This window comes from Ailuropoda melanoleuca, chromosome 16 (assembly GCF_002007445.2).
Source record: "Ailuropoda melanoleuca isolate Jingjing chromosome 16, ASM200744v2, whole genome shotgun sequence".
Classification (NCBI taxonomy): domain Eukaryota; kingdom Metazoa; phylum Chordata; class Mammalia; order Carnivora; family Ursidae; genus Ailuropoda; species Ailuropoda melanoleuca.
In genome coordinates, this window is record NC_048233.1 from 7158358 (window position 1) to 7183558 (window position 25201).

Here is a 25201-nt window from a genome sequence, read left to right on the forward strand (position 1 = left end):
ACATAGGTAAAGCAAGAAAACATTATGCTAAGTCAAAGAAGTCAGTCACAGAGGACTACATATTGTAAGATTTCTTCTGTATGAAATGTTGAGAATAAGCAAATCCAAGAAACAGGAAGTAGACTGCCTACTGCTTGGCTGGGAGGGTTTGAGGGAAAATGAGTGGTGATGGCTCAGGGGTACGGGCATTCTTTTTGGGGTAATAATGAAAATGTTCTAAAATTGACTGTGGTGATGGGTGCATATTCTTCAAGAATGACAAGAGGGGCACCTGGGTGGCTCAGTCAGTTAAGTGTCCAACTCTTGGTTTGGGCTCAGATCCTGATCTCATGGTTGTGAGACTGAGCCCTGCGTCAGATCCACACTCAGCGTGGAGTCTATTTGAGATTCTCTCTCTCCTTCTGCCCCGCCCACTTATGCTCACTCTGAAATTTTAAAAAAATATATTTTTAAAAAAAATTTACGTGGTATAGTCATGCAATGGGATACTATTTGACAATGAAAAGGAATTAAGTACTAATATATGGTACAACACAGATAAACCTCAGAAGTGTTACATTAAGTGAAAGAAGCCATTCACAAAGGACCACATATCATATGATTCCATGTATATGAAATGTGCACAATAGGCAAATCCATAGAAACAGAAAGTAGGTTAATGGTTGCCTAGGGCTGCCTTAATGGGGGAAATAGGGAGTGACTGCTAATGGCCACATGGTTTCTTTTAGGGATGACAAAAGTGCTCTAAAATTGTTGGGATGGCTGCACAACTCTGTGAATATGTTAAACACCATCGACTTGCACACTTCAAATAGGTGAACTGTATGACATGTGAATTATATCTCTGAACTGGTTAAAAAAAAAAAAAAGACTGAGCCAAAAGCACATATCTCCACATCAACTGTCCACAAGGGAGGACCCATAGTTTAGAGACTGGGTCGGCTGCCTTTGGACTATGGGGGTATGACGCAGGGTAGGATGCCTGCTCATGTCTCTCCCCTTCTGGGCACTACAGAGCGGAGGCAGCACCATGATAGTAACATAAACAGAGGAGAGCCTACCCACAGGACCACACATATGAAGCAAGCCCAAGGGTTGGCAATGGCCATATTAATATCTCAGAGCCCTGAAGTGTCCAACTTGAGAGTCAAACCCAAACCAGCGTATTAGCACCATTCTGGTGGCAGGGATCCATACAGGACCAGGTCTGGTCCAGAGGTACCCTGCCCAGATGGCACTGCCAGGCTCACAGGTCCAAGGCACTGGAGGGGACTTAAAATTCTTGAGAAAGGCACTCCAAGGCACAAGGCCCCTGAGGTGTAGGACCCGGGACAGTCTTGCTTCTTTCTAAGGGCAGTACTGCAGAGGGCATGTATAAAAACCACATAAGATGGTGAATTTAAACCCAAACATATTGATAAGAGCATTAAATGTAAATGGATTAAACACTCCATGTAAAAGATTGTCAGACTGGATTCTTAAAAACCAAAGCCCAATTATATGCTTTTTATAAGAGACACACTCAATATAGACACAGACTGGTTGACGATAAAGGATGGGAAAATATATATACCATGCACACACTAAATGTAAGAAAGCCAGTTTCTTTTTTTCTTTTCTTTAACATTTTTATTTATTTAGTTGGCAGAGAGAGAGGGCGCACAAGCAGGGCGCACAAGCAGGGCGCACAAGCAAGCAGAGGGTGAAGTAGAATCAGACTCTCCACAGAGCAGGGGGTCCGAGGCAGGGCTCAATCCCAGGATCCTCGGATCGTGACCTGAGCCCACGGCAGACTCTCAACTGACTGAGCCACCCAGGTGCCCCAGCCTGTTTTAATGTAAGTGTTACAGAGATTTTTTTTAAAGATTTTATTTATTTATTTGACAGAGATAGAGACAGCCAGCAAGAGAGGGAACACAAGCAGAGGGAGTGGGAGAGGAAGAAGCAGGCTCATAGCAGAGGAGCCTGATGTGGGGCTCGATCCCATAACGCCGGGATCATGCCCTGAGCCGAAGGCAGACGCTTAACCGCTGCGCCACCCAGGTGCCCCTACAGAGATTTTTTAAAGCTCATTTCATAACGATAAAAAAGCCAATTCACTAAAAACAATACTATGAATAATTAAGAATTGAGAAGACTAAATGTGCATACATCTTAAAACAGAACTTCAAAATAAATGAAGCAAAAATACTACAGGAAAAAAATAGATAATCATAGCTGAAGATTTAAAAATTCCTCTCTTGGGGCATCTGGATGGCTCAGTCAGTTAAGTGTCTGCCTTCAGCTCAAGTCATGATCCCAGAGTCCTGGGATCGAGTCCCACATTGGGCTCCCTGCTTAGCGGGAAGCCTTCTTCTCCCTCCCCCCTCTGCTCCTTCCCCTGCTCCTGCTTGCGTGTGGGCGCACACGCGCTCTCTTTCTGTCAATAAATAAATAAAATCCTTAAAAAATAATAAAAAAAATAATAGAAATTCCTCTCTCAGTAATTGATAGACCACATAGACAAAAAAATCAGGAAAGATGTATAAGATTTGAACACTAGCAACCAATCGGACCTACATAGCACACTCACCCAACAACAGCAGATTATGCATTCTTTTCAAGTGCACATGGACCCTTTACCAAAATATATCATTGGCTTGTCTTTAAGCAAATCTCAACCATTTGAAAGGACTAAATTTAAAAGATTACGTTTCAGAGCACCTGGATGGCTCAGTCTGTTAGGAGTGTGACTTGTGACTTCAGTTCAGGTCATGATCTCATGGGTTGTGGGATCGGCGGGGAGTCTGCTTGAGATTCTCTCTCCCTCTGCCCTTCCTGCAGCCCCTGCCCCCGCTCTCTCTCTCTCAAGTAAATAAATAAATCTTTAAAAGAAATAAAAATAAAAGATTATGTTCTCTAACCTCAAAAGAATTAAATTAGAAATAGTAATATCAAAAAATCCCCAAATAATTGAAAATTAAGTGAAATGCTTCTAAATAATCCAAAGGTATTAATGAGATACAATTATACACCCAACAGTGTGTATGGCATTGTGGGGTTTTGTTTCTTTGTTTATTTTCTTTAGGTTTTTTCATTCATGTATTTATTCCACAATCAAAATAAATCAACTTAAAACCACAACATTTTTTAAAGGTAAAGGAGAATTTGTGTCACTGCCGCATTAATAAAACACAAAGCTAATAAAAAAAACCTGGCTGAAATTTTAAAAACCGACAACCACAAACAATAGCAAGGAGGCAGAAGAACTGGAATGCTCATAAACTGCTAGTACAAGTCTGAAATATTGCAACTACTTTGGAAAACTCTCTGCGAGTTTCTTAGAAGGCTAAATATACACCTACCCTATGACCGAGAAATTCCACTCCTAAGTATTTATTTAAGAAAAATAATAATGTATACTCAAAACACTTGTATAAGAATCTTCACAGGAGCTTCGACACTATTAGCGAAAAACTGGAAACAACCCACGTTTCCACCAAGAAGTGAGTGAATAAACAAATTGTCATATATTCACATGACGGAATACACTGAACAGTAAAAGGAAATTATGGGTGCAGGCACCGATACAGATGAATCTCAGAAACATTATGTTGGGCAAAAGAAGTTAGACAAAAACAATTATTTCATTTACATGAAATTCTAGAACAGGCAGAACTAATTTACGATGATAAAAACAAGAACCACCATTGTGTTTAGTGGGGCGGGGGAGACACGTTGGACATGGGCACACAGGAACCTCCCAGGGTGATGGAAATGTTCCATAACTTGATTAGAATGGTGTAACACATGCATATGCAATTGTCAAGATTCGTGAAACCATACACTTAGTATCTATGTGTCGTATTGCACATATGCACAGATGTCAGCTTCTTTAAAACAAAACAGAAAAATCCGAGCTCTTTTCAGTTGCCTCTGCATCTTGCCACACTGCATATCTTCTCAGAAAATGCCATCAGAGATGAAGAATGTACAATCATTTATCATTGGGGCATTAAGAGTTAGGGATCCTCCTGCTAACAAATCAGTTAAACCACCAGAAGCGCTCAGAGTTAGCTGGCATAGACTAAGATGCCGAAGGGTCGTCCAATACCTCATAGTAGGTGCTAGTTTGTGCCCTGTGCTCCTTCTCCTCCTGTTTCTTCCTTATCACATTTTGCTGTTCTTAGTCTCCATCTGTAGGTCTTGTGCTCTTCCCTGGTTGCAGCCCCTATGGCCAAGGCCTGTGCATATCCCCACTGTGTGTTCCCGGGCACGCAGCACAGAGCACAGCATCTACTCGGAGGCAGTTCAGTGCTGCAGAACATGACTGCTCCCAACATGACCACTACTCGCTATGGTGACANACGCAGCACAGAGCACAGCATCTACTCGGAGGCAGTTCAGTGCTGCAGAACATGACTGCTCCCAACATGACCGCTACTCGCTATGGTGACAAAGCCCTTCAGTCCCTGGCCTCAATCAGCTCTCAGGACTCATCACCTCTCACTCTGTACTTTTACACGAGCAACTCTGAGCAATGCTCCTCAGGGCTGATAGTCCTCAGAACATACCTTGCTTTTCTAGATATCATTTCCTCTGCCCACATCTCAGGGCCGGAGACCCACACAGTGCCTTTGCGCAAATTGGAAAAGGGACCTCTTCCTGCCAGCGGAGTGCAGGCTGGATTTCACGCCCCACTCATCCCTTGGCCTGGCGCCATATTTCATTGACCAATCGGGATACCATTTCTGAAGCCTGGAACAAACACAGCTAGGCAGCCTAGCAAACCTCCATTCACCTACCGAGTTGCAAGCTCAAGTGCTACTTCCTCTGTAGTCATCTTACTACAGCAGATTTAATTGGTTTGTTTGCTAAGCTTCCTCTGTGTTTTAAGTAGCCTCCATTAAAATAATTAACTTTAATGAATTATGGCTGTTTGCCTATATACCTCTCTATCCCATCAGATTCTCAGTGTCTTTCCTCTTTTATTTCTCATACAAAACCCAGTTCCTGACACAGAGGAAAGGACTGCTAAGCTTGGATGAAGAATAAATGAATGAGGGATGTTTTACCTCTCTGGTCCTCATGTTACTTGAGAATAAAGCAATCAGAGAAATAGATGCCTGAAGTTGCTGCCAACTCTTGAGTTTCTCTTTTCCAATGCGCAGTAAGTAAATATCTGTTGAGCAAATGAATAACACCATACCAAAAGGAAATCCCTTTAAAGATGTGTCATAAAGGATCATGGATCAATATGTTTCAGTTTTATTCTAGAAGCAGGCCAGGGTGAGTTTTTGAATCTCTTAAATATTTTGCGTTGCCTCTGGAAGCCTATCAGAGACTTTTCAGAGACATTTCAGACCATCTGAAATAGAGTTTAAGACTTGCTTTAGGAAACCCTTCCAGAGAATGGCTGGCTTTCCTCCTCATTATGTGAGTCACCTATTTTTGGTATTTGTCTTTCTCAGACACTTTCACAAAAGGAACGTCTGTTTCTCAACACAAGGCAGCTGCTTATACATCTTGAGGCTAATGATGTTACTTCTCTCAGGAGAAGTTTTACCGTGTCCTTTCTGTCTCCAGATGTCTTGTCTTTATGTGGACATTGCCAGTCTCCTCAGAAAGACAGCAAATCTGTTTGAGGGTATCAAGCCTCTGAAACACTAACCGAAGCAGGAATCTAGAGTAGGGGCTTTTACAAACTATAGGCATCATTGGATCCCCAAAGAATTCACTAACTTGCTGGAATTCTACTCACAATACTGTACACTCATGCATTTTCTAAAGGAAAATCCACATCTTTCTTCAGAGCCTCAGAGGAGCCCCTTGACCCCCAAAGAGCTAAGAGCGAGCCACTGGTCTACAGCCTGGCCTAAAATAGGCTGGAAAGTACAGGGGCTTTTAAGATCAGAAAATGCTCTGGCACATTCTTTGGAGTTACATTAAAGACAGAATCCTCAACAGCTACAGACTGCAGTCTTTGGGACTACGTCCCTCCCCTCATATCAGTTGACTTCACTTGGGGGCTTCCCCAAATCCCTAGGACTCGCTGAAACCCAGCCTGCTCCGCAGACACAGAAAAGCTTTGGGAAGAGGTCAGATGACGGGCACCTCTGCCCCTGTTTTAATAGTAATGGCCTTGGAGCTAGAAGACTGGGTTCTCATGAAGGCAAGGGACTCTCTGAAGACCAGAATCACTACTCCACCACAAGGTGGCACCCAAAGCCCAGACAGAAGGGACAGCAAGCATCCTGCCTAGGCTCAAATTCGAGCATAGGACTGAAGAGCAGAGTTCCCCAGGCACTAAGCCAAAGCTTGAGCTCCTGGTTATACAGTCGGTCCACAAAGCCCTTTTACCTACACCCAGTGTCCCACAGGGGGCCTCGTTGCTCTTTCTAAAAAGTCTGTGTGGTTCTTGCTGGCTTCAGTCCTTTTCCTAGAGGTGACCCTGAATCCCACATTCCTCCCTGGGGTCTACTGTGGACGTGTAATATGAATTACGAAGATCCTGATCCTGGGTATACATAGTGCACACACTTCTCTCCATGCCCTGGGATCACTCCTGGGACTTTGCAGGGTCCTAAATCAGTGCTTGGAATCCTTAGTATATTTCCATGTTGTGAGCACAGCCCCGTAGGAAATGCAGATAGGATGTCATTGAAACATCTCTACAGTTGTGACCCACTCAGACAAGAATAAGGAAAGAATCAACATTCGCTTAGGCCAAAGGGAAGAGTTACGAAGAGTAGTTGCAGCTTGAGTGGGAATCCCAGATTGCCATGTACTCTAGTGAGGGTACAATCTGGATACAGAAGGCAGGATCAAATCTAAACCCATCAGAAGAGGATGAACTCAGACAAAATCAAAATATTAAATTTATAAATGGAGTCTAAAACATTTAAAGAAACTTAGGGTACTTGTGAAGAAGACTCACTTAGATGTTTGTGGGTATCAGGTCCGGCACCCTAACCTCAAATCTCGGGCAAACTGACAACTTTAGCCTTCTTGAGATGGTATCAGCTTAGCGAAGGTGAAGCCACATTTTTCAAACGGTTCAAGGTTAGGGTTGGCCACAAGAGAAGTGCATGTGAGATTGGAAAGGGAGAAAGGCAGAATGGAACCAGCAGCTTCGAGTTGATGCTGTCAAGGTCAGCTTGGGGTGCTAGGACTGCTGTAGCTCACACACATTGTTACTGCTATGCTGGCTCACTTCATGGACATGGGTAGCAGCCAGCCCTGCAGGGCCTCCAGCTCCTGTCAGATCTCTTCTTTCAGACCCTCACTCCTGGGCCAGGCACGTATGCATCACCAGGTCCCTCGGCAGGTAGCCCAGATCATCAAGGCTGGGGGTGGTAAAGGACAGATAGAGATTCCACCTGGTCCTCGCTCTCCTGCACCTCACATCTGCATGTCTACCCCACTGACCTATGCTGATCTCAGGCCCACCACAGACCCAGAGGCAACAGCCATCCATAGACTCCTTCACCAGTTCCTTATTCCATTTTACTCATACTGGGTTTTCCTCTCCAGTCAGACTCTTCACTGATAGAAACCAAAAGAGATGGAGTAAAAGAAACTCATGCTAAGTTTCAAAGAAGTTTAAATCATTGGGAAAATCTATGTAAATTTGGTATTTAAAGCTTTTGTAGTGCTTAAAAGAATTTAACACAGTAGAACTATAAGATTAGCCTCATGGTTCTATTAAAAATGTGGAATTGATATGTAGAATCCAAAAAACAAAACCACACCCAGCCTCATTGTTACAGAGAACAGATTGGTGGTTCCCAGGGGGGAGAGGCTTGGGGGAGGGCAAAATTAGTGAAGGGGATCAAGAAGTACAAACTTCCAGCTTTCAAACAGGTCATGGGGATGTGAGGTAGGGCATAAGAAATATAATCAATAATACTGTATTAATTTTGTATGGTGACAAATGGTAACTAGACTTATTGAGGTGATCATTCCACAGTGTACACAAGATTGAATACTATATGTTGTACACCTGAAACTCATAATATTTATGTCAATTATGCTTCAATATAAATAAAATAATTATATGGAAAAAATCAGGGGAGAAAATACAATTTATAAGTAATAATAAATATTTTAAATAAAATAATGTGTAACTGATTTTCAATTAGTGATTCTAAGTTGAAGCATGTAAAAGGTGTCGACTATAAAAGAATTACATTTGAGGGAACTTATGACTCACCATATCTAAACATCTATTAGGCTTACAATAAGTATTTAAGTATTTAGGGAGTTTTTTCTTGTTAGGGTCAATAAGCTTGTCCAGTCATGCATCTAAGTACTCAGAAAGAAAATCAAATATTTGAAATTTAGATATGCAGTTGAAAATATTTTAAAGGATTCAGTGGGCTATAGTTGTAAATGGAATTGTTGATGGAATTTAGATTGTTCCACTTAATTGAATGTTAATTGTAAAAAGTGAAGACTACTGGAGGGACTTTGGGAAGATGGCAGAGTAGGAAGCACCAGGAACCTGGAGCCTCTCCTACACCACAGCCACACTGGCACAATCGGTCTGATGTAACTGCTTTAGAGTCTGTTGAAGGCCTGCAAGGGGAAGAGACTTGGATGGTAAATTACGGTGAATTTTGGTTGATTTCAGCTATTTTCACAGTAGCAACTACCCATTCACTATCCCCTAACACATGTTCCTGGAGCAGCTGGCACACAGCCTCGGGGAGCCAGGCTGGGCAGAAAGGATACTGTCTTCTAAATATCAGCAATCTATGCGCTGATGGCCGATTGCTGCTTCTGATCACAGAGATGCAGATGAAAAGGCAGGAGGGCACCTGCCCCAGGTGTTGCTAGGTCTTCCCTCTGTGGATGAAATGATTTCGAAGGAACTTAAAGAGCCAGTGCTCTTCCCCCTCTTCATTTTTTACTTTTTCCCATTCAGGAGCCAGGCACTAACAAATAAGACATTCAAAAACAACTGCATATATGGGGAAAACTAGAAAGCGACAATGTATGCCCAGGGAAAGGCCCAGAAAAGACCTGAGAAAACTTTTAAGTTTATATTTCAGGCTGATATTCAGTGTGGAGAGAGTCAGTAACAATCAAAACAACAACAACAACAACAACAACAACAACCAACAACAACAAAACAGACCTTGAGGAAGGAGGAGAATCTGATTTCCATAGTTACTACATTATTAGATTCAAATGTCCAGTATTCAACAACAACAAAATCACAAGACATATAAAGACATAGGAAAGTATACCCCATTCAAAGGAAATAAACAGATCAACAGAAACTGTCCCTGAAAAAGACCTAATAGTGGATATACTAGACAAAGACTTTAAAACAACTGTCTTAAAATGCTCAAAGAACTAAAGGAAGATGTGGAGAAAGTCAAGGGGTGCCTTGTTGAGGGATGCCTGGGTGGCTCAGTGGGTTAAGCATCTGCCTTCAGCTCAGGTCATGATCCCAGGGTCCTGGGATCAAGCCCCTCATTGGGCTCCCTGCTCAGTGGGAAGCCTACTTCTCCTTCTTCCTCTGCTCCTTCCCACTGCTCGTGCACTTTCTCTCACTCTCTCAAATAAATAAAATCTTATTTTAAAAAAGAAAATATGGGGCTCCTGAGTGGCTCAGTCAGTTAAGCATCTGCCTTCAGCTCAGGTTATGATCCCAGAGTCCTGGGATTGAGTCCCGCCTCAGGTTACCTGCTCAGCAGAGAGCCTGCTTCTCCCTCTGCCCCTCACCCTGCTTGTGCTCTCTCTCTCACACTCTCTCAAATAAATAAAATCTTAAAAAAAAAGAAAATATGGTGTTGAATAAAATGGAAATGTCATCAAAGAGATAGAAAAATTGAAAAGAAACCAAGAAGAAATGCTGGAGCTGAAAAGTACAATAACTGAAATGAAAATTTCACTAGAGGGATTCAAAGGTAGATCTGATCAGGCAGAAAAAAGAATCATTGAACTTGAAGAAAAAACAATGGAAATTATCAAGTCTGAGGAAGAGAAAAAAAATTAAGAAAAGTAAACAAAGCCTATGGGGCCTGTGGGACACCATCAAGAGGATCAACATAGGCATCAAGGGGGTCCAGAAGCCTGAAGGGGAGAGAGAAAGGGGCAGAGAGAATATTTGAGGAAATAATGGCTGAAAACTCCCCAAATTTGATGAAAGACATAAATATCAGCATCAAAGAAGCTAAATGAACTCCAAGTAAGATAAACTCAAAGAGACTCATACCAGGACACATACAATCAAACTTGCAAAGGGCAAAATGAAGATAATCTTGAAAGCAGCAAGAGAGAAGTGAATCATCCCATACAGGGGTGCTCAATGAGATTACTAGCAGATATCTCATCAGAAACTTTGGAGGTCAGAAGGCAGTGGGCCAATATACTCAAAATGTTAAAAGAAAAAAAAATCAGCTAAGACTACTATATCCAGCAAAACTGTTCTTCAAACGTGAGAGAGAAATTAAGACATTCTTAGGTAAACAAAAGCTGAGGAGGTTCATGACCATTAGACCTGCCCTGAAAGACAGGGAGTCCAGCAAGGCGAAATGAAAGGACACTAGATAGTAACTCAAAGCTGTATGGAAAATAAAGATCTCAATAAAGGTAAATATATGGCCAATTATAAAAGCTAGTATAATCATGAGAGTGGTTTGTAGTGTCACTTTTTGTTTTCTATATGATTTAAGAGATTAATACATTTAAAGAAAAAATTATTAGTGGAACAGCTTGTATAACTCTAACTTATGGTTTGTGACTCTAAATCTTGTTTTCTACATAATATAAGAAACTAATGCATTTAAAAGAATTATTAGTGTATGTTTTGGGGCACACAATGTATAAAATGTAATTCTGGGACATCAACAACTGAAAGGGGGTGATGAACTGTAAAAGAGCAGAGTTTTTGTGTGTTATTTAAGCTGGTATATGTTCAAACCAGAATATTACAACTTTAGGATGTTAAATGTAAGCCCCATTATTTCACTACAATATTTCATTATTTTACTAAATATTTCACTACAAAAAATCAACTAAGCAAAAGAAGACAGAAGACAGGAAGAAGACAGAAGCGCAGAAAATGAGGGACAAAAAAGCTATAAGGCATATAGAAAACATATAGCACAATGACAATAGTACACCCTCCTTATCAGTAATTACTTTAAAAGTAAACGGATTAAAGTCTCCAACCAAAAAACAGAGATTGGCCAAATGGCTGAAAATACATGATCCAGCTATATGCTGTCCATAACAGAATCACTTGATATCCAAAGCCAGAAACAGATTGAAAGTGAAAGAATGGAAAAAGATATTCCACACAAATCATAACCAAAAGAAAGCTAGGATGGCTATGCTACTATCAGACAAAATAGACTTTAAATCAAAAAATGTTATAAAAGATAAAGGACACTATATATTAATAAAAAGTTCAATACTGCTAGAAGTTGAAGTTCCTGGGTGGCTCAGTCAGTTGAGCATCTGACTCTTGATCTCAGCTCAGGTTTCAATCTCAGGGTTGTGAGTTCAAGCCCCACACTGGGCTCCATGCTGGGCATGGAGCTTACTTAAATATATATATTATTTATATTATATATATATTGCAAGAAAATACAATAATTAAAAACATTTACACACCTAATGACAGACCATTAAAATATAAGAAGCAAAAACTGGCAGAATTGAAGGGAGAAATAGAGAGTTCTACAATGATAGCTGGAGATTTCAATATCCTACTTATAATAATGGGTAGAACAACCAGACAGAAAAGTAAGGAAAAGTAAGAAAACAGAGGACTTACAGAATGCAATAAACCAACTAGAACTAACAGACATGTATAGATAGGCCGGTGATGGAGGAGGGCACATATTGCATGGTGCACTGGGTGTTATAGGCAAATAATGAATCATGGAACACTACATGAAAAACTAAGGATGTACTGTATGGTGACTAACATAACATAATAAAAAATTATTATTAAAAAAAAAAGAACACCCTACCCAACAATAATAGCATACACATTCTTCTCAAGTGTACATGGAACATTTTCCAGGATAGACCATATGTTAGGCTGCAAACTAAGTCTCAATTGATTTTAAAAGGTGGATATCATACTAGGATGCCTTGGTGACTCAGTTGGTTAAGCAACTGACTCCTGGTTTCAGCTCAGGTTGCAATCTCAAGGTCATGAGATCCAGAACCCCATCGGGCTCTACCCTTCGCATGGAGTCTGCTTGGGACTCTCTCTCCCTCTTCCTTTTCCCCTCCCCACCACTCTCTCTCTCTCTCTCCCTCAAAATAAATAAATAAATCTTAAGGAAAATGGTAGATATCATATAAATTATCTTCTCTGACTACAATGAGATAAAGTTAGAAATTAATAAAAAATGAAAACTGGAAAATTCACAAAATTATAGAAATTAAATAAGATGCTATTAAATAACCAATAGATCAAAGAAGAAATCACAAGGGCAATTAATTAGAAAATACTTAGAGGGGCTTCTGGGTGGCTCAGTCGGTTAAGTATAAACTCTTGGTTTCAGCTAGAGTTATGATCTCAGGATCCTGGGATCGAGCCATAGGACTCTGCACTCAGTGGGGAGTCTGCTTAGGCTTTCTCTCCCTCTCCCTCTGCCCCTCCTCCCGCTTGCTCTCCCTCTCTCTAAAATAAATATAAATCTTTTTTATAAAAGAAAATACTTAGAGACAAATGCAAATAAAACCACAACATACCAAAACTTGTTTGTTGTTGTTTTTGCTTTAACTATTTATTCAGGGGAGGGAACATCACACTTCTAGAGAGAAACATTTTTAGAATCTAGAGGTTTTCTGGTTTTTTGGATTTGGGTGGGTTTTTTTTTACACTTATCATGCCATGAATTCATAGAGAATAGGTTCCAGCTGCTCAAGCTCCTTTCCCTTGGTTCTCACAAAGTGTGCTTCTCTGGGTGGAGCAGGCTGATACTTCAGTTAAACCCAAGTACCTTTCTCTTTGACTTCGTTCTTTTTCTGATCATTTTCCTTCACATGCTTCAGGAAGCTATTTTGGCTCTTAGAGTGCTTAATATGCTCAACTTGTACATTATTTCTCATGGCAAGAATCATACCCTTAATGTGTTTGTTTACAGCTGGGCAACACTGTAGATTCTTCTGTTTTGCCATAGTAACATTTGTGGGGCAGTATTTTTTGAACAGTGCTCATTCCCTTGATGTCTATAATATCACCTTTCTTGCAAATTCACATGTATGTGGCCAAAGGAACAACTCCATGTTTTCTTAAAGACCTAGAGAACGACACCCGTGTGCCTCTCTTTCCCTTTGTATTGGTCGTTCCGGCAAGCTACTGGAAGATGGTGGCTCTAACCAAAAGGCTCATACCAAAACTCTAGGGATGCAATGAATGTGGCACTAAAGGGTAAATTCATAGCTGTAAATATTCACGTTAAGAAGAAAATAAGAGGAACCCCTGGGTGGCTCAATCGGTTAGGCATCGGTCTTTCCCTTGGGTCGTGATTCCAGGGTCCTGCGATTGAGCCCCGTGTCAGGCTCCCTGCTCTGTGGGGAGCCTGCTTCTCCCTCTCCCTCTGCCTGCCACTCCCCCTGCTTGTGCTTGTTCTCTCCCTCTCTCTCTCAGATAAATAAAGTCTTTTTAAAAATAAGAAAAATCTAAAATCAACAACCTAAATTTATAACTTAACTAGAAAAAGAAGAACAAACTAAACCGAAAGCTAGCAGAAGGGAGGAAATAGCAAAGATTAAGGCAGAGATAAACTAAATAGAAAATAGAAAAATAATAGAGAAAATCAATGAAACCAAAACTTGATTCTTCAAAAGACCAAAAAAAAAAAAAAAAAAAGGACAAACCTTTAGTTAGATGGACTAAGAGAAAAAGAGAGAAAACTCAAATTACTAAAATCAGAAATGAATGTGGAGTATTACTACCTATTTGTCAGAAATAAAAAGGATTGTAAGAGAGTACTATGAACAATTGTAACCAACAAGTTGGATTACCTAGATGAAAGGAAAAAATTCTTAGAAACACAAGACCTACCCAGACTAAATCATGGAGGGGTACCTGGGTGGCTCAGTCATTAAGTGTCTGCCTTCAGCTCAGGGCGTGATCCCAGCATTCTGGGATCGAGCCCCACATCAGGCTCCTCTACTGGGAGCCTGCTTCTTCCTCCCCTATTCCCCCTGCTTGTGTTCCCTCTCTTGCTGGCTGTCTCTCTCTCTCTGCCAAATAAATAAATAAAATCTTAAAAAAAAAAAAACTAAATCATGGAGAACTAGAAAATCTGAATAGACCTATAACTTAGTTAGAAGATTGAATCTATAATCAAAATCTACCTCCCCCCAAAAAAATCTCCCAACAAAGAAAAACCCTGGATCCAATGGCTTTACTGACAAACTTTACCAAACATTTAAAAAATAATTAATACCAATCCTTCTCAAATTTTGTTTTAAAAATTTAAAAGGAGGAAACACTCCTTAGCTCGTTCTGTGAGGCCAACATTACCCTGACAAAGACATGATAAGAAAAAATAACTAAGGAAAAATATCCCTTATGAACATTGATGCAAAAAAATCCTCAACAAGTAAAATTCAGCAGCAAATTAAAAGGATTATATACCATCACCAGGTGGGATTTATTCCTGGAAAGCAAAGATTATTCAACATATGAAAATCAAACAATGTAATAAGCCACATCAACAGAATAAAGGAAAAAAATACATGATCATCTCAATTGATGCAGAAGAAGCATTTGACAAAATCAACACCCTTTCAGGATAAAAACACCGAAAAAACTAGGAGTAGAAGGTAACTACCACAATATAATAAAATCCATATATGAAAATCCCACACAAATACAATACTCAATGGTGAAAGACTGAAAACTTTTCTTCCAAGACAAGGAATTACCTAAAAAATGCCTACTTTTGCCACTTCTATTCAACATGGTACTGGAAATTTTAGCTAGAACACTTAGAATAGAGAAAGAAATAAAAGGCATCAAAATTGGGGGAAAAGGGAAGTAAAATTATCTCTGTCTGCAGATGACATGATCTTATACGTAGACAACCCTAAAAATTACACACAAACAAAACCGTTAGAACTAATGAATTCAGTAAAGTAGCACGATACAAATTCAACACACAAAAATCACTTGCATTTCTATACACAAACAATGAACAATCTGAAAAACAAAGTTACAAAACCAATTTTATATACAATGGCTTCCAAACAAAACAAAACAAAACAAAACAAAACAAAAACTTAGGAATTAACTTAACCAAGGAGGTAAAAGAATTGTAGGGTGAAAACTACAAAACACTGCTGAAAGAAATTAAAGACATAAATAAATGAAAACACGTTCCCGTTCATGGATTGGAAGACATAATATTGTTAAAATGTCAATACTACCCAAAGTGATCTATAGATTCAATGCAATCCCTATCAAAATCCCAATGATATTTTTTTTGCAGAAGTAGAAAAAAATCCATACTAAAATATATATGGAATCTCAAGAGACCCCAAATGGCAAAAACAATCTTGAAAAAGAACAAACTGGAAAAAAAAATAGAAGAAGAAGAAGAAGAAGAAGAGAAGGGAAGGGAAGGGAAGGGAAGGGAAGGGAAGGGAAGGGAAGGGAAGGGAAAGAAAATAAGGAAAGGAAAAAAGGAAAGGAAAGGAAAGGAAAGGAAAGGAAAGGAAAGGAAAGGAAAGGAAAGGAAAGGAAAAAAGGAAAGGAAAGAACAGGGATGCCTGGGTGCCTCAGTCGGTTAAGTGCCTGCCTTTGGCTCAGGTCATAATCCCAGGGTCCTGAGATCGAGCCCCACATTAGGCTCCTTGCTCAGGTGGGACTCTGCTTCTCCCTCTGACTGCCACTCCCCCTGTTTGTGTTCTTGCCCTCTGTCAAATAAATAAATAAATTCTTTAAAAGAAAAAAAAGGAAAAAGAACAAATTGGAGAACTCACACTTGCTGATTTCAAAACTTACTACAAAGCTAGAGTAAATAATACAGTGCTGTATCAGCATGAAGACAAACATACAGACCAATGGAACAGAACAGACAGCCCAGAAATAAACCTTTGTGCATATATATATTTATATTTATATGTCAAATGATTTTGACAAGGGTGCCAAGACTATTCAATGGGGAAAGAAGAGTCTTTTCTACAAACTGGATGTCCACACGCAAAAGAATAGTTACCCATTAACTCAAAACGGATCGCAGACCTAAGTGTAAGAACTAAAACAATAAAACTCTTAGAAGAAAACACAGGAAGAAAGTTCACAACATTGGCTTGGCAACGATCTCTTAGATACGACATCAAAGGAACCAGGTAATAAAAGAAAAAAATAAACACATTGAACTTCTTACAGTCACAAAAAGACAAATATTGTATGATTCCCACCTCGTGAGGTACTTAGAATGGTCAAAAGCATAAAGACAAAAAGGAGAATGGTGGTTCCCAGGGGTTGGAAGTAGAGGGGAATGGAGAGGTTTTGTTTAAGGGGTACAGAGTTTCAGTTTTACCAGATGAGAAAGGATGGATAATGGATGGTAAGTTTCATGACAATGTGAGTGTCTTTGATACCACTGAACTGCATACTTAATGGTTAGGATGGTAAATTTTGTTATGTGTACTTTACCACAATAAAAGACATGCTCCCCAAAAGTGAAGATCATTGTCTTTGTTTTTTACGTTATTATAAATAATCAAACAAAATCTATAGGCTGAAATTAAAGAAAAGCAATAAGTAAGATTTTCAAACTTATTAGATTCAGAATAGAACAACAAAATTTGTAATTTTAACTTAAAAAGCATTAAAAAAATTAGATTTTGAAGTTGATTGCTTTTCTAAAAGATTTTATTTATTCATTTGACAGAGAGAGAGAGCACAAGCAAGGGGAGTGGCAGGAGGAGGGAGAGGGAGAAGCAGTCTCCCCGCTGAGCAGGGACCCCAAAGCGGGGCTCAATCCTAGGACCCTGGGATCGTGACCTGAGCTGAAGGCAGATGATTAACGAACTGAGGCACCTGAAGTTGATTACTTCAATAAACTAATATTTGTTTAAAATTCTAGTAAATATGCATAGCCTTTTTTTCCTGTGCCCTCAAATATAAAAATATAAATCTTGCAATAACCTACTTCTTACAACTGTCCCTAGCTATCTTGTCCCATTTCTCTGGCATGAAATGTGATGGGGTCTCCTCAGCCCCCGAACCTTCCACACTGCCCATCTTAAAGCTCCCATTGCTACCTCTGAGCTCTAGTAAAGGAGAGATTTGTCCCACATACCTTCCAAATACCTCTCCTGAAGGAGTTCTTTATCCTTTCCCTTCCATTATGAGCTCTGTGACACTTCAGGGATCCTGAGCTCTCACACTGCCCCAACCCCAAGAAGGAAAGGAGCTTGCTGATCAACTCATACTCCAAGGAACATTTACTAACACCTTCTGTGTCAAGCCCTGTGCAGGGTGTGCCACCATATTACCACACTTAACTGCTCACATCCAGCCTGTGAGGCGAGCATCAGCATCCTCATGTTACAGTGGAAACAGACTCATAGCTTAAGCAACTGGCCCACCAGCAAGTGATCAAGCAGAGATGGCCTTGGACATAGCCTAGGCAGCATAGATCTACCTTGACTGGCTCTCCACTTCTCAGGTTTTCACTATCTGGTTGATTCTTATACTCCCTCCCCAGAAGACTCCTCTGACCGCCTCCCCGCCGCAAGCCTCCAGGACCCTGCCTGTGCCTGTCACCCTCAACATTCCTCTATGGGCAGGATGCTCACCAAAGGAGGGAAGATTCTGGCCCAATTTGCAGGTGAGAGAGAAGGCTACCACAATCCTTGCTCTTCAAGAGTAACTGCAGTGGGGCCCCTAAAAACCACGAAGGAGAGAAGGGTCAGGAGAAGCACCTGTGAGAGAGATGGAAGCCCCTGCCACTAACCCACTCCCTTCCTCTCCCAGTCGAGGAAGCCTTCAGAAGCAAAGGGGGTGTGGGAAAGTTGAGTCAGATATATTTCCCTTTGCGTCACAGAATCTAAATCTCCACCTGTGACTTAGATAAGTTCCAAATAAGACCAAGCAATGGCCCACTGGGTGTGAAAGCAACACACCTACACCACAAGGCATCCCTTTCCAACTCTGTGGAGAAAACAACTGCTTTTTTCAAAAGTCAACATGTTACATGAACCATGAACAATTCAAAAATGAAACTAAGAAAATGATTTCATTTATAATAGCATGAAAAAGAATAAAATATTTAGGAATAAATTTAAGAAAGAAAGATTAAGACTTGTACACTGAAAACTACAAAATGTTGAAAGATATTAAAGGAGACCTAAATAAATGGAAAGATATACTGTGTTCATGGATTGGAAGACTTGCTATTATTAAGATGACAGTACTCCTCCAAATTAATGTACAGGTCCAACCCAATCCCAATCAAAATTCCAACTGCCTCATTTTTCAGAAATAGGCAAGCTAATCCTAAAATTCCAATGAAAAAGCAATAGACACAGAATAGCCAAAATCATCTTGAAGAAGAAGAAAAAGTTGGAGGACTCACACTTAGTACAAAGCTATAATAGTCAAAACAATGTGGTACTGACATAAAGATAGACATATAGGTCAATGGAATAAATTCAAGAGTCCAGAAATCAACCCATATATCTATAGTCAATTGATTTTAACAAAGATGCCAAGGCCATTCAATGTGAAAAGAATAGTCTTTTCAACAAATGGTGCTGGAACAATGTATATCCACCAGCAAAAGAATGAAGTTGGACCCCTACCACAAATCATATACAAAAATTAACTCAAAATAGATTTAAAAAAATAAATGTAAGAGCTAAAACCATAAAAATGTTAGAAAGAAACAGATAAAAATCTGTGTGACCTTGGATTATCAGACAACAAATTTCATATGACACCAAAACCAAAAGAAAAAACGGCAACAAAAGAAGTTGGACTTTGTCAAAATTAAAAACTTTTATGTATCAAGGATACTATCAAGGAAGTGAAAAAACTATTTAAAAAATCTTTTTAAAAAGGGGGGGGGACACCTGGGTGTCTCAGTCAGTTAAGTGTCTGCCTCAGATCATGATCCCAGAGTCCTAGGATCAAGTCCAACATCGGGCTTCTTGCTCAGCGGGGAGCCTCCTTCTCCCTCTGCCTGCCACTCCCCTCAGCTTGTCCTCTCTCTTTCTCTCTCTCTCTCTGACAAATGAATAAATAAAATCTTTAAAAAAGAAAGAAAGAAAGAGAAAAAACAACCCATAGAATGGAGGAAATATTTGCAAATCATATATCCAATAAGGGTCTAGTATCCAAAATATATAAAGAACTCTTACAACTTGGGGCGACGGGGTGGCTCAATTGGCTGAGCGATTGAGTGACCTACTCTTGGTTTCTGCTCAAGTGAAGATCTGAGGGTTGTTGTATCCAGCCCCAGCCCAGCCTCAGTCTTCCCGCTCAGCGGGGAGTCTGCTGGAGATTATATCTCCCTCTGCCCCTCCCCCAGCACACACGCAGGCCCTCTCTCTCAAATCAAAAAAGAAATCTTAAAAAAAAAAAGAACTCTTACAACTCAACAAAAAAGACAAATAATCCAATTTAAACATGGACAAAGGAATAGATACTTCTCAAAGAAGATATACAAATGGCCAGTAGACACATGAAAAGATGTTCAACACCATTAGTCTTAGGGAACTGCATATCAACCATAATGAGATACCCCTCATTCTAACTAGGATGGATATACTTTTTTAATGGAAATTAACATGTGTTGGTAAGGATGTAGAGAAACTAGGATCTTCATGTACTATTGATAGGAATGTAAAATATTAGTTCAGTTGCTATGGAAAACAGTTTGTCATTTCCTCAAGAAGTTAAATATAGAGTTACCATATGACCCAGGAATTCCACTCATAGGTGTATACCCAACATATGTTCACACAAAACTTGACATGAATGTTGATAGCAGCATTATTCATAACAGTCAAAAAGTGGAAACAACACAAACGTCCATCCATCCATCAATGGGTTATTCATCCATAAAAAGAAACAAAGTACTGATGATACATGCTACAACATGGAAAAACCTTGAAGATATTATGCTACAGTGAAAGAAGCCAGATACAAATGGCCACATATTATATGACTCCATTTATGTGAAATGTTGAGAATAGGCCGGGGCAGGGGGCAGATAGGGGAGGGGGGATATGGGGAAGGGCAGACAGGGAAGGGGGCAGAAGGCGGGGGCAGATGGGGAGGGAACAAGTGGGATTGACTGCCAATGGGTGTGAGGTTTCTTTTAGGAGGGACGGGAATGTTCTCATATTAGATAGTGGTGATATTTGTGAAAATGCTAAAAACCACTGAATTGTATATTATAAAATGGTTAAAAATATTGAATTTTATTTCAACTTTAAAGGAGTAAACATGCACCAAGGAGCCCTTAAGTCTGGGCTCCAGGTCACTGTAGTCTTTAGGGAGGCATCTGGCGCTGACGCAACAGAGTCTAAGGGTCAGCCATGTCCCAACTTCCATCTCACGGATGAGCTAAGGGATACCACCTCCTCACAGGTCTGCAGTCTCCTAAGCAGTAATGACCTCCCTTGCCACAAGAAGGCTTTTCTCACCCCCTAGGGCAGGTGGCAAACATCTGAAGGGATCCATGGGATTGGCAGAGGCCCTGCACGTTGGGTCACAGAGCAGAGGATTTTGTAGAGAAGAGCCAAGAGTGGACGTTAGAACACTGGTTGTGACACACGGATAAAGACGTCACAGAAGAGGAGATCCAAGCCACCAATGATTGTGGAAGACACTCGGCCTCACTGGCAATCAAAAGAACATACGCTGAAACAACAATGGGACAGCATTTTCCCCCAAATAGATCATCAAAAATGGTTTGCTAATATGAAATTTGGCAGGCCGTGAGGAGATATGTGTCCTCATTCCCCTGCTGGTGGGCGTGTGAGTTGGTAGAGCCGCTTTAGAGGGCAACTTGCCAGTATCTATTAAAGTGAACAGTATGCATACCCAATGACTCAGCAGCCCCAATGCCCAGGATTTATTCTAAAGACACACTCCCACATGCACAGGGAGGTGCAAGATGTTTATGCAACACCATTTGTAATAATGAAATGTTGGGGAAAAAACAAGTATACATGAACAGGAGAATGGCTAAAAAGCCTATGTACATCCATTGTCTATTTAACAAAATGAGTAGGTCTGTAAGTATAACATAAAATAATCTCCAAGGTATGTTATTAGGTTTAAAAAGCAAAGAGCAAATTCTAGAAGGATATTATATCATTTAGGAAAAAACGAAACAAAACCCAAAACACAAGTGTGCTGAAGCCCTTGGAGATTTCTGAGGGTCAGGCCGAGATGCTGGGCCAAATAAGAATCCTTTCTTTATCTGGATAAAGAGGGACCTTAAAAAGCAATTCAAGAAGAACATGGAATTGCCAGGCTTGGGGCTGTTTAACTTCCAAGAGATAATCTTTTTTAAGATTTTATTTATTTATTTATTTATTTATTTATTTATTTATTTGAGAGAGAGAAAGAGCACGAGCAGGGTGAGGGGCAGAGAGGCAGAGGGAGAAGCAGACTCCCCGCTGAGCAGGGAGCCTGATGTGGGGCTCGATCCCAGGACTCCAGGATCATGACCTGAGCTGAAGGCAGACACTAACCCACTGAGCCACCCAGGTGCCCCTGAGAGATAGTTTTCTAATCAGTGGAGAGAACTAATGCATGATTTGTTCCTTAGGCTTTATTTCTTGCTCTGCGTTAGGAGAATTACTATAGGCCTGTGTAATATTTCTTTTAGAGAACAGAAGTAACCTACCATGCCCCAAATAAAAAAGGAAAAGTTAAAATTCGGTGTCCTCATTGTCAATGATCTCAGGTATAAAAGAGGGAGATAAGCCCTTCCCAGGGAGAAGTCGTGACCACATGCTGCACGTAAGGCTTTTCACCCACCTGCCAGGGGGACAGGGAGTCTTCCCTGCTCTGACAAATTCAGGCAGAGGGTTCTCAGAAAGAGAGGGGCTGAGATCAGAATAAGAAATAGCTGATTATTTCTCAATAATATTTTAAGTAGAAAATAAAAGGCACTAAAAAAAAGGAGAGAAAATAAAAGTGACTTTGTTGGAAAGATCCACCTGATTCTTTGCCGATAGATGTCTATAGACAGAGGTTTTGCACTTCCATTCTCTGCTGTATAGAAAGAACCCATTTATTACCATATAGCCAAACAAGGGAAAGGGATCCTCCTTCATTTTTGGCCATGAACATTCTTAAACTAATAAAACATACACACATATAATTTATTTGTTTGTTTAGAGAAAGTTCTGGAAGGGGCACCTGGGTGGCTCAGTCGGTTAAGTGGCTGCCTTCGGCTCAGGTCATGATCTCAGTGGGAAGCCTGCTTCTCCCTTTCCCTCTGCTGCTCCCACTGCTTGTGCTCTCTTGCTCACGCTCTCTCTTTCTCTCTCAAATAAATAAATAAAATCTTTTTAAAAAGAAAGAAAAAGTTCTGGGAGAATACTCACTAATCTGAAGCAGGGATTACCTCTGAGGAGGCAGGAAGAGGACCAGGGCTGGGGGACAAGACTGATCAAAAGGACTTTGAGTCTTATCTAGAATTGTTCAATTTTTTTTTCCATTTTCACTTCTAATTTTTTAAATAAAAAAGGATGAGATAAATGGGGAGAAACAGTATTTAAAGATAATGTTATTTTTACTTATTTACAACATTAAAGACCTTTTTGTTCCCACTAAAATTTAATATATAGCAAAATTTTGTACAGCATAACAATATTTCGTAATAACATATTTTCACAAAAATCTTGCTTTAGCATAGCCAAAACAAGCTCTTAGAGGGAAATTTATAGCTTAAATGCATACATTATAAAAGAAAATTTTAAATGAATGAACTAAGCATCCAATTCAAGAAGTTAGAAAAGAGGGTGCCTAGCTGGCTAAGTTGGGAGAGGACATGACTCTTGATGTTGGGGTCATGAGTTCAAGCCCCACATTGGGTATATGGATTACTTAAATAAATAAAACTTTTAAAAAAAGGAAGTTAGAAAAAGAATGGCAGAATAAATCCAAAGAAAGCAAAAGGAAGGCAATAATTTTAAAATTACACCAGAGAGTAAAATGAAACAAAAAACAAAGAAATAATGGAAAAACACAATGAAATCAAAAAGTGGTTCTTTGAAGCAATTAATAATTAGATATATTTCTTGCAAATATATCAAGAAAAATGAGGAAATTATAAATGAACAATATAAGGAATGAAAAATGGAAAAGAAAAAGAAAAAGGGAAAATAACTATAGATCAAGTGGTGATTTAAACATTTACACCCATAAATCTGAAACAGATTAAATAGATAATCTCCTGGAAAAATATAACCTACCAAACTGACTCTAGGGGAAACTGAAAACCTAAATTAAATCAGCAGTGAAAAACCTACACTAAAAATACACACACACACACACACACACACACACACACACACACACATTCTACCAAGCCTTCAAGGAACAGATTATCCTTATTTATATCAACTGTATATAAGAAAAATTATTATGGCTCAAGAAGAGAAGTGGCCAAAGAAAAAAAATAGGGCGGTGTCTAGAAACCTAAACCAAAGGAAGAAACAATTCTCAAGAAGGTGGAGGGAGAGTTGTCAGATCCCACACAGCTCAGCAGAACTTTGTGGCTGAAGCCCTCCTCACTCGAGAGGACAAGCACCTGTATTGCACCCTGTCTCTGCCCTCCATGGTGCTGCAGTAATGACCATTACTAATTACTTTACACTTGCCTTTGAGATGATTTGATCAATTTCTGATGCACTAGTGTGTCAATTCCATGAGGGAAGAAACCACATGGTGTGTTTTTTTTTTCCATCTTTGTGACCCATTACTTAGCTGGTACCTGGCACAGAATGGACGTGCAACAAATTCTTGTCGAATGAGGAGTGGAATTTAGGAGGTCAATGTGGCCTTGGGCCCCCTGAAATTTCAAACTTACAATTGTGGATAGAACACTTAAGGAATAAGGCTGAGAATAGACTAATATTCAGTGAGTACCTTAAGCGCCAGGTGATACTAGGAGCTGGAATTGAGATCCTGAAAAGTGGTCAGAGTTTGGAAGAAATGCCCACAAATGCTCAGTCCCCTGGGAGACCCAGACAGGAGTCCCACGAATGCAAATTACAGAACTGAGAAGTGAGCTCACCCAGCTGTCCTGCCCACTTGGTCTCTCAAAGACTCCCTGGGAAGGAGGACCTAAAGCAGGGAGTTGCAGGGGTAGGGGAGGTGTCACCAAAGAAAGTAGGAGTGGAAGGGGCTCAGTTGGTTTAGTGTCTGCCTTCGGCTCAGGTCATGATCCCGGGGTCCTGGGATCGAGCGCCACATCAGGTCCCCACTCAGTCTGCTTCTCCATCTCCCTCTGCCTGTCACTCCCTTTGCTTGTGCTCTCTCTGTCGAAGGAATAAATAAAATCTTAGAAAGAAAGAAAGAAAGAAAGAAAGAAAGAAAGAAAGAAAGAAAGAAAGAAAGAGGATGAAGAAATGGAGTAGAAGGACAAAGAAGGCTAGAAAAACTAAGGGCTTGGGGTTTGGTTGATAAGGATCAGGAATGTGATTTCTGACATCTATATAATGTAACAAAACTTCCTTTTAAGGAAAGATCTTGGATAGAGTTTTGTTCCGCTGAGTATTTTGACTGGTTATAGATTTATCAAGGGCCAAGACTGATTTGGGGATTAGGAGCTGAAGACAGATGAGGTATGCTGCCTGATGGAACACTTCTGAAAGGTAGTCTGTGCAGGGTGGGTGAACAGTGTCAGCAAGATGGTCAGTGACTTTACTGCCTTGTAAGATAGCCAGACCACTAATAAATTTCTGGGATGGGAATGACCATTGAGAACAAGAATATCCAAAATGCAATTTTAAGTTGTATCCCTATGATATATAAACCTTCAGCAAAAGTGTTGTCACACCTAACAGCCTTCTGTTTACAGTTGGTTTGGAGGAAAATTCCAGAAAGCCTGTGTGCCAAATTTGGAACCTGTGGCAGGCAGAGGTAAGGGAACAGCCAGGAGCACAGAGGCAGGAACGGGACTTTAGTTGAGTGGGAACAAGAGGTGACCACAATAGCTGACCCACTGGAACTGGTGCCAACTGACAGCTCTGCCTCCTC

The 25201-nt window shown here is 40.2% G+C and overlaps 1 protein-coding gene and 1 pseudogene across 7 annotated transcripts in view; both read right to left on the bottom strand.

The window, feature by feature from the left end:
• VAMP1 (vesicle associated membrane protein 1) overlaps positions 1-25201 on the bottom strand; it is an 82952-nt gene that overhangs the window by 34902 nt on the left and 22849 nt on the right. The window contains exon 5 of one of the 7 annotated variants that reach the window (XM_034645107.1): positions 17773-17860. The exons of 5 other annotated variants lie outside the window; for them this stretch is intronic. In XM_034645107.1, the coding sequence (XP_034500998.1) occupies positions 17773-17860 (88 nt within the window). Of the gene's footprint in view, positions 1-17772; positions 17861-20668; positions 20821-25201 lie in introns of those variants that run through there. One more of the 7 variants, XM_034645106.1, reaches the window with a different exon arrangement.
• On the bottom strand, positions 12733-16639 carry LOC109490081 (annotated as a pseudogene).